The sequence below is a fragment of the Sprattus sprattus genome, assembly GCF_963457725.1.
Source record: "Sprattus sprattus genome assembly, chromosome: 3".
Taxonomy (NCBI): domain Eukaryota; kingdom Metazoa; phylum Chordata; class Actinopteri; order Clupeiformes; family Clupeidae; genus Sprattus; species Sprattus sprattus.
The window spans coordinates 36,962,363-36,972,362 of NC_137922.1; the positions used below are offsets into that span (position 1 = coordinate 36,962,363).

The following is a 10,000-nucleotide window of genomic DNA, read 5'->3' on the forward strand; positions in this document are numbered from 1 at the left end:
CCTGAGACGCCTCCATGTTTACAGAGAGGAGCGGCAGACGGGACCGGGTGCTGATGTGTGGCACAGCGAGGATTAGGTGTGCGTGTGTGTGTGCATGTGTGTGTGTGTGTGTGTTTGTTTATTTGTGTGTGCGCTGTGGATTACTTAGAATGGTTGAGGAGGTAATGAGCACAGATGAAGGTATAAGGACCAGACACCCAGGAGCAGCAGCAATGGCAGCAGGAGCAAGAGCCAGGGAGACCAGGGCAGAATGTGTGTGTGTGTGTGTGTGTGTGTGTGTGTGTGTGTGTGTGTGTTTGAGTGTGTGTGTGTGTGTGTAGGTGTGAAAATGTTCCCCAGCGAGTAGAAGGCAGTATGAGAGCAAGCGCAGGAGTCAGTGGGCGTGGCAGGAGCGGGAGGTAGGCGGAGTTTCAGAGGAGGGGCCTGGAAGAGAAAAAAACAAAAACAGATAGCGAGATGGCAGAAGCCGAGAGGACAGGAGAGTGACAGGAGAGTGACAGGAGGAAGGGAGACATTTCCATCACTTGTTACTCTAGTATGTGCTGACAAATAAAATCATCTGGAATCAAAATGTGTGGTTCACAATGACAATGAAATCAACATAATGATTATGAGTTCAGTAAACTAGTCACAACACTAGGACGACATAAGGGCATGACACTTTTGTCTTGCTTATTTATAGTTGCCGTGTCCTCAGGGGTTGCATGGTTCACAGGGGTTGCATGGTTCATCTTCAGCAGGGCCACCTTCACTCTCTGTGGCTGGGTGTTATTCCAGATACCACTCGTGCAGTAAATGAAAAAAACCTAGGTTTCCTTTTGGTGTTCATACTCAGTCCAGACACTTTTTCAATACTTGACAATAGATATAAATGTACCTAAATTTGTCTCTGTTTTAATTTATTTTCAAATGATGACAAACTAAGTTTTAAATAATGCTCATGCAATACAATGCCAAAGACCATACTTCGATCAAGCATCAAATTATTTGTATTAAGGGGTCTCTTGATTTAGTATTGGTCTTTTGGTGAAGTACTGGTTGTTTCTACAGTTGCTTACAAACCCAAGTTTGTCCAATACTAGCCACACTGTACCCTTCCTGAGAGGATGCCATGCAACTGTGGGATCAGTTGGTCTATCCAGCCCCTGTGGACCATGTGGAAACGGCTACGACAAATTGGCTTTAAAGGCTACTGTCCTGTTGCTCTGCATGCAGCCACTAGATGGCGTGAATGAGAAATATTTTCCAGTTTTGTCCAGTTTGCCCACCATACAATAAGAGGTGAATATATTTTGTCAGTCTGGCTAGGCAGGAGAAAATGTTTGAGGATGATAACTTGTGGGTGTTTTAGTTTTTATATACAGGATAGGGTCTGGATATTTTGTGTGTGTGTGTGTGTGTGTGTGTGTGTGTGCGTGTGTGTATGTGTGTGTGTCAGGGAGGAGGTAGTGGAAGTCTGGTGTGTGTAGCTTGCCCTCACCTGCGATCGTTTCCAAACAGCCTGGCCACCTCCTCTCGGCCGGGGCTGCGTGTTCTGGTGCGCAGCTCCTGCCTCCTCTCCGAGCGGAACGCCTCGCGGTGGTTCAGCCGGCGGGCCCGCGGCACATCCGCCAGCACCGCATAGTTGCGCCCACACCGCCCTGCCCTGCTGCTGCTGCCGCTGCTCGGCTCCTCCCAGCTACGCTCGGAGTCCAGCGAGCTCTGGGAGGAGGAGAGGAAGGGAGAGGGGGAGGGCAGGGGAGGAGGGGAGGTGGGGGAGGTGGCGGCGGCATGGAGGTCGGGAGAGGTGTGGTACCTGGAAGAGAAGGGCAGGGACTGCAGTGGAGGAGCCGTGGCTGGCTCAGGGGACAGCTCCGCCTTGGGCTTCTCCAGAGAGAAGTAGCCGCTCTCTACTCGCACCTTACGCCCTCCAGACCCCAGCGAGGCAGCGTCTGAGAGGAGAGGAGAGGAGAGGAGAGGAGAGGAGAGGAGAGGAGGGAAGTAAAGGTTCCGGTCCATTTATAGATTTATTCCACAGAGTGGATCTCTACATTTCAGAGTAAAACGCCAACCAAACGCTCAAATGAACTTCAGCTGAGCAATCACCGTCTTCTGTATGTATAATGCTATGCTCCATGCCCAATACCTCTAATCAAACCATCTTGGTGGTTGCTTTATCATCTAACTAGCTGTGTCGAAACTCTTTACAGAGAGGTTTCTGTGTAAAGGTCACTCAAATAAGAAACTGTCAATTTGACAAACACTGTTATTAAACAAGGACAAAGCCACCGCAGTGATCATGTTTTTTGAGTGTGTGTGTGAGTGTGTGTGTGCCCACCCTCTGATAGGCAGCTGGCACTGCGGCTGGTGGGGATGGCAGGTGGCGTCTGTCGGCTCCATCTCTCCTCCTGCCACAGAGAGGCTCTGCTAGGCGGCACACGCTCAGCCTGCGCTATGCTGCTGGGCAGACAGGGTACGCTGCCCATGCCACCCACACTACTGCTGCTGGTCACTGCCACCTTAGCTGGGCCTGGCTCCTACACACAAACACACACACAGAGGGAGGGGGGAGGGAGGGAGAGAGAGAGAGAGAGAGAGAGAGAGAGAGAGAGAGAGAGAGAGAGAGAGAGAGAGAGAGAGAGAGAGAGAGAGAGAAGACGTGGAAGAGAGCGATGGATATGGGTAGACAGAGAGAAAGAGAGGGAGAGAGAGACAGATTGGTTGGAAAAGGACACAAAAAGATCTTGCAACGTTGGCAGACAGAGTGAACTCTTTGATCTTATACAAGCTTCCACTTCACCCCTCCACGTGCACGTACGCTCTCTCTCTCTCTCACACACACACACACACACACACACACACACACACACACGGGTGTTTGCTTTTGATCAAGCAAGGCGATAACACTCTAGCCGACTCCTTACTGTAACATTATACTCAAACCTGGAGTTCAAAACCCAGTCAGCCAGAGAAGGCAGCCGTTTCATAAATACCAGGACAAGCAATTTCTTCATTTACCCACTTTACCCAACAGTAAAATCAACACACACATGTCAATCATTAGCCCAGTAGGGCTTGTGGTTTTGATACGGTGCTGTTCCAGGGTCAGTCACCCTTCACAAACACACCAGTGCCCTTATCAGGGGAACCTGCATCCTGCCTGAACTCAGCAGGGTACACACAGTGTTTTTGCAGTTTCGGTAGTCCTGATGTCCACACACACACACACACACACACACACACACACACACACACACACACAACACACACACACACACACAACACACAACACACACACACATACGGTATTTTGGGAGGGGCAGAAAATACACAAAAACATAGGAACGCAAACACACACACACACACACACACACACACACACACACACACACACACAACAATCTGAGAGATAAAAGTTGTCTTCCTGTCGCCACCCAGAGACAGAAAAAACAATGATTAAATCCTGAATTTGATCATAGTATAACACCCTAATAAATGTCACACACAAACTCGGCACACACAAACACACAATAAAAATGCATCTCTCTGCAGACAAGCTTGGATCAGATCACAGCGCTGGGTTCAGCACCAGCACCCTGGGAGAGAGATGATTGAGCCATCAGCACAGCAATAAACAAGCAGAAATAAGCCCAGATTCCAAGATCATCTCCACATGCCTACACATTATTCATTCTGTATCTCTCGCTCACACACACACACTCAGTGACCACGGATTCGAATCAACCCCCTCCACCGGGCTATGGCTGGGAGCGAGTGGTTCTTGTACTCAGACTTACTGGGTACCCGTTCATGTCCCCAAGGGTGGACCCGCGGTTCAGGAGGTGATACGCACACTGCTTAAAAACACAACAGATACACACGTACGTAGACACACACGCACACACACCGTTCCATTTCCCAGCTGTCAAAAATCTCACAGCGGCCTTACCAAAGAAACTACCCACAAGACAAACAGGTGTTTCGGTGAGCTATGCTAATCCACTGTATAAACACACACATACCCTTAAGCACATGACAAACCAGAAACCAGATATGAATGCATTCTCTGTATAGTCCGTCTGTCTTACTGTCTGTCTGTCTGTCTTTCACCCTCAATAAACAAGGAAGAGAGGCTCAGAGCCGAAAAGGAGCAGAAAGAGACAGGAGGGAGAGAGAGAGAAAGAAGAGACAGAGACAGAGACAGAAAGAATGAGACAGAGAGAGAGAGACAGAAAGAATGAGACAGAGAGAGAGAGCTAGTGAAGGATTAAAAAAGAAAAACACAGAGGGAGAGACATTAAGACTGAGAAAATGTGAGGGCGAGAGAGAGAGAGAAGGCTAGTGAGAGATTAAAGAAATAGAGAGAGGAGAAGGAGTGACATAAGACAGAGAGAGAGAGAGAGAGCGATAGAGAGAAGAGACATAAAGACTGAGAGAGAGAGAAGGCTAGTGAGAGATTAAAGAAACAGAGAGATACAGAGAGAGGAGAGGGAGAGCAGGGTGGGTGGTCTTCAGCAGAGCACAGCTCCTCAAATCTATTCCGGCCCTGACTGTACATGTCTGAGGTGTGGGAGTTTTAAAGTGGAGTCATACTCCTCACCCAACATGCACAGAGAGTCATACTCCTCACCAAACATGCACAAACACACACACACAGACAGCATGACGCACAGACATGGAAAACAAGACCCCCACGCCGGTCTTTCACTGAGGAAAGAGAGAGAGAGATACAGAGAGAGAGAGACAGAAAGAATGAGAGAATAAGAGTGAGAGAGTGCTAGAAAGAGACAGAAAGAGAATGAAAGAATGAGAGAGAGACAGAATGAGAGAATGAAAGAGAGAGAGAGACAGAATGAGAGAATGAAAGAGAGAGAGAAAATGAGAGAGAGACTTTCATACCTGGGGAGTAGCTGGCTCCACTTTTCGCTTCTTCTTCTGGTTCTGTTTATTGGTACGAGGATACACGATGAGGGCCTCTTGCCACCTGCACACACAGACACACACACAGACACACACACACACACACACAATGAATTTCCTTCATCTGGACAGACGGCTCAAGTGCACATGTTCTGCTCTTCCCACCTGGCTCTCCCAGTCTGCCCCCCCCCCCCCCCCCCCCCCTCCTCAGTCTCGGTTCCTTGGCATGGGGCTCTTCATGAGATGCCCAGAAGCACGGCAGTGCGCCTCATAAGCCCTTCTGTAGGTGTAAGGTGGTCTGAGCAGTAGGTGTCAGCACGGTCTCTCTCCTTGGCATATGCTGGTTTGTGTGTGTGTGTGTGTGTGTGTGGCATACAGATACATGGGCTTTACATATTTGTTGGGCAAGTTATCAATCATCTCAGGTGTTTAGGGATGTGTGTTGGAGTGTGTCTCTGTCTGTCTGTGTGTGTGTGTGTGTGTGTGTGTGTGTGTGTGTGTGTATGGTCCTGCGGATTTATTCACTGTCCAGCATTATAAGATTAGAAACACCAGACCTGCCTCTCTTTGGCACATGTGCCCTGGAGACAAGGCGAGGTGTGTTTGGTGTGTTGAGTGAGTATGTGTGTGTGTGTCCTTGTGTAAGCGCTTATGCATGCGATTGTCTGTGTGTGTCTGTCTGCTGGATCACTGTGGGAGCTGGCGAAGGGTAGCAAGGGAGTGTGTGTGTATGTGTGTGTGTGTGTGTGTGTGTGTGTGTGTGTATGGTGGGACAGAGTGCACAAGCAGGATGAGGACAGGGAAGTTTCATTTGATAATAATGCAGTACATATGGAGACCACAGGGGGGCAGAGCGATGCGAATCAAACGCACACCACATGAAGGCACTTGAGATAAGTGTGGATTAGAGAGCATTTGGAGCCGGCAGTTTGGATGCTTCACAACAGATTCAGATGAGTCATCACCTCTGCCAACTCCATCTTCGCATTAGACTTCGCATTCTGAACGAAGAGTGCGTTAAAAATAAAATGTATTATTATTATTATTATTATTATTATTATTAGACCTGCATGATCCTGAGCTACACCAAATCTAGTCCGTTTCCATTCCCTTACATCAAATGATAGCCAGTCAATACAGTACGAGGCCCAGATATCTGGCAAATTACAATGCCTATAAAGCATCTTATAAAGACAGAAAAAAAAAGTAAACCCATATTTCCACAGTCCGATGTCATACAGAGATGTCGAACCTTATTTTTTCCCTTCTGGTTCCTGTCAAACACATTTTGTTGGCGACTCCGTCTCACACCTCTGTAGGTCCCCAGAGATCAGAGGTCCCTGCCCAGGTGGCAGATGTGGCGCTGACCGCTGCGCCCAGAGTTGGCTGCCGTCTGAGTGAGGCATCACAGTCACCTGGGACTGAACCCAGTCTTGACTACATGATGTGGGATCTCTCACACACTCAGCCATGCAGTCATCTGCCTACAGCCTCCTAATCTCCCAGCAGACTCCCGCCCGCAAGAGGCCAGCTGCTGGGTTCCTCTAAGGGGGGGGGGGGGGGGGGGGGGGGGTCTCCTAGCCGCCATCCATCAGCAGAATGCATCTTATTTATAGCCTTGAAGAGATAGGGGCCAGATGAAGATGAACTTTCTCAGAACAACTGCCGGGCGTCGTAGTGGGGGGGCTACCGCATGTAAACTCCCTCCCTGACACCCCCACATGACAGGGGGCCGTTAGCTTTTAGCCTGGTGGCCATAGCACCAGTCTCCCATGCTCCAGGGCCAACCCCGGAGGACGGAGCAGCCACACGGAGGCCCAGGTTGGGGTGTAGCGCCGCGCTGGGGTGTAGCGCCGCGCCGCGCCGGTGGCCTCAGATCAGCTGCTGCAGCCCAGTGAGCAGTGCAGATGTGAGTGATTAACGTTCACACCGCCGGCTCCTACTGCTGCTGCAAAGCCCCACTCATTAGTTTTTATGGCTTTTGCATTGGTGCTCACAAATATGTATGCAGTGGGAGCAGAGCACCTAAACGAGCAGAGGCCTTTTACAAATAGAATGTTGGGCTAATTATCCAGGTCCAAAAGTCAAAGGTAGCAGTATTATTTAGTGTGTGTGTGTGTGTGTATGTGTGTCAAAAGTCAATTGTAGCAGTATTATTCAGTGTGCGTGTGGGTGTGTAAGAAGTCAAATGTCGCAGTATTATTCAGTGTGTGTGTCTGCGTGTGTTGAGCTGCAGAAATGATTATTCTCAAGTTTGAACAGCTTCCCGGAATGTTAGCTGCCCGTCAGTGGCTTGGAGAGCTGCAGCCAAAGCAGCCATCTGAGGACCCCAGCACTGAGTCTGACCCACCCACAGAGTGTGTGTGTGTGTGTGTGTGTGTTTGAACTGAGAGCTGCAGCCAAAGCAGCCATCTGAGGACCCCAGCACTGAGCCTGACCCGCCCTCATTTAGCCCAGGTCAACAGCAGCCTGGAGGCAAAACTGAGAAGGCAGAGAGTTTTCCCACTGCATGTGCTTCTGTGTGTGTCCCATTTTATTTCATTGCTTAGAGCATTGGAAGGAACTTTGAATGCGGTCTCACCATTTTTATACACTTTTAATTCTGTATATTTAATTAATATATTTAATTAATTATTTTAGGTTTCATGGATTCATGTATGCATCATAAGCATATGCCACATGTGAGCTAATATGTTATATCCTCTGATATGTGTATTTATTTTTTTTATTTATTTATTTATTACAAGGATAGCCCCTTGAGATGCGCCATCTCGTTTTCGAAGGGGGTCCTAATGCAGTATAGTACAGTAACAGAAAATAAAAACAGAAATTGAGTACAAACCGTAGACACACACACATACACACTCACTCACTCACTCGCCGACATTGCTCTCCAAACTACCCCACCACCCACCACCCAGCATTTACAACAAGACAACAAAAAACCCAAAAGAAAAGAAAGAAAAAACAGACCAAGTCTTGAAAACCTGGAAACAACAAAAACAAACAAACAAACATGTGTATGAATCCATCTGCTAACTCCTAATTCTCTCTTGTCCATTTCTTCTCCATTCCACCTCCCCCTCTTTTTCTTCTCTCTCTCTACTCAGCAGGCCCCAAGCAGATGGGTCCCCCCCCCTTTGAGCTGGGTTCTGCTCAAGGTTTCTTCCTGTTCAAAGGGAGTTTTCCCTTGCCCCAGTCACATTAGCGTTTGCTCTGGGGGGGTGTTGAGGCTCTGTTAAGCGCCTGGAGACATTTTTAATGGTTATTGGCGCCATATAAATACAATTTAATTGAAGGAATTCTGCATGCATGTCAGAGTTGCAGCAAGCTTGCAGCACTGAAGTTGAAAGTGATTCCAATAGTGAAGGGCATGTGTGAGAGAATGATGATTTGAGGAGGAACGAGGAAGACGCACGGCTGGAGAACAAAGGCCTTTAAAGTGATACTAATCCCTGTGACGCTAATGTCAATAAAGTTAACTCCAAAAACAGAAGCAAATATTTAGAATGTTAGAATGAGGAACTCCACCCAACCGCACACCAAAACCAATACAGCCAAGGCTACCCATCCTGACACCAAAATGAAACCTGAAGGGAGCTTGTGGTTAACCTTCCCCACATTACCAATCAGAGAATGTGCAGCTTGTGTGTATGACTGGACACTGTTACTGAGATTTAAGCTTTGTCATCTCCACACACAGTGTGTTTGTGTGTGTGTGTGTGTGTCGGTGTGTGTGTGTGTGTGTGTGTGTGTGTGTGTGTGTCTGTGGCTCACCCGATAATGATGTCTTTGCTCTCGGCGCGTATGTAGCTCTCCTTGTCTGGAGTGAGGATGCAGAGCGAGTACTTCTGGCCTGTGCGGCCCTCTCCATCAATCACATCACTGCATTGGTTCATGTTGATGGTGCCCTGGGCCAGTGTACTGGGCTGTGGGGGAGAGACAGAGAGACAACAGTTAGACACACACACACACACACACACACACACACACACACAAAAAACACACCATAAGCTGATTTTTCTCTAGCTTTATCCAAAGCATCTTCATATACATAAAAAGGTCCTGTGTCATCCACACAGCTTGTGTACACAATAAACTGTTTGTGTGTGTGTGTGTGTGTGTGTGTGTGTGTGTGTGTGTGTGTGTGTGTGTGTGTGGTGTGTATTCTGTCCTTGGCTCACAGACACACATTCAGTGTCAATATCTTCATGAGGGTATTTGAGTGCATGCATGAGCAAATGGTAAAGGTCGATGCAAAGGGTCAATGATGGACCAAACAGCTGGCATTGACTCGTGTGTATATGTGTGTGTGCACATGAATGTATGTGTGTGTGTGTGTCAGCTTGTCCTGAGAGCAGAGTCAAAATCAGGCTGAGGCCATCTGTCAATATCACACACACACACACACACACACACACACACAGAGAGTCTGCCTTTTCCTAAAAGCCCTCTCTCTCACGCATGGACACAAACACACGTGCTCACGCACACACACACGCACACACACACACACACACACACACACACACACACACACACACAGATCAAGCACAGGTTTTGGCAGAGTATAGCATAAGCAGATTAACTAGCATCAGAATCAAAACAGAAATGTCAGTATGAACCCTGGAGAGCAATCTCCCAGAACTCCTCTAGGAGGGAGACGGCTGACTGCACCAGACATCAACAGGAGCACACCATCACCTAAAGAAGTGTGAACCACACACACACACACACACACACACACACACCCTCACACACATACAGACCACACTGGTTTTACAGCATTTGTGAAACATGACCATGTTTCTGGCCTGCTTACAGTTTCCTAAAAATGGGAAAAAATGACAGCAGATTCTCATAATGTACTGAGCTGACTTTACCCTTTCAAACACACATTCAAAACCCTTTCAAACACACATTCAAACACACACACACACACACACACACACACACACACACACACACACACACACACACACACACACACGTCATTGAGACAGAGAGAGAATGACCAATGATGAGTGTGCACAGTATACAGCTACAGTATACCAGACAGTGTGTGTATGTGTGTGTGTGTTAGTGAGAGAGAGACAGACTT

The 10,000-nt window shown here is 48.0% G+C and overlaps 1 protein-coding gene across 3 annotated transcripts in view; it reads right to left on the reverse strand.

Moving 5' to 3' along the window:
* LOC308361910 (myosin phosphatase Rho interacting protein) overlaps window positions 1-10,000 on the reverse strand; it is a 46,853-nt gene that overhangs the window by 18,365 nt on the left and 18,488 nt on the right. For 2 of the 3 annotated variants that reach the window (XM_080834389.1, XM_080834388.1), the window contains exons 4-7: window positions 8,677-8,828; window positions 4,879-4,963; window positions 2,318-2,516; window positions 1,796-1,931 (exon numbers count right to left, since the gene is read on the reverse strand). In XM_080834389.1, the coding sequence (XP_080690515.1) occupies window positions 1,796-1,931; window positions 2,318-2,516; window positions 4,879-4,963; window positions 8,677-8,828 (572 nt within the window). Of the gene's footprint in view, window positions 1-1,795; window positions 1,932-2,317; window positions 2,517-4,878; window positions 4,964-6,151; window positions 6,201-8,676; window positions 8,829-10,000 lie in introns of those variants that run through there. The other variant, XM_080834390.1, reaches the window with a different exon arrangement.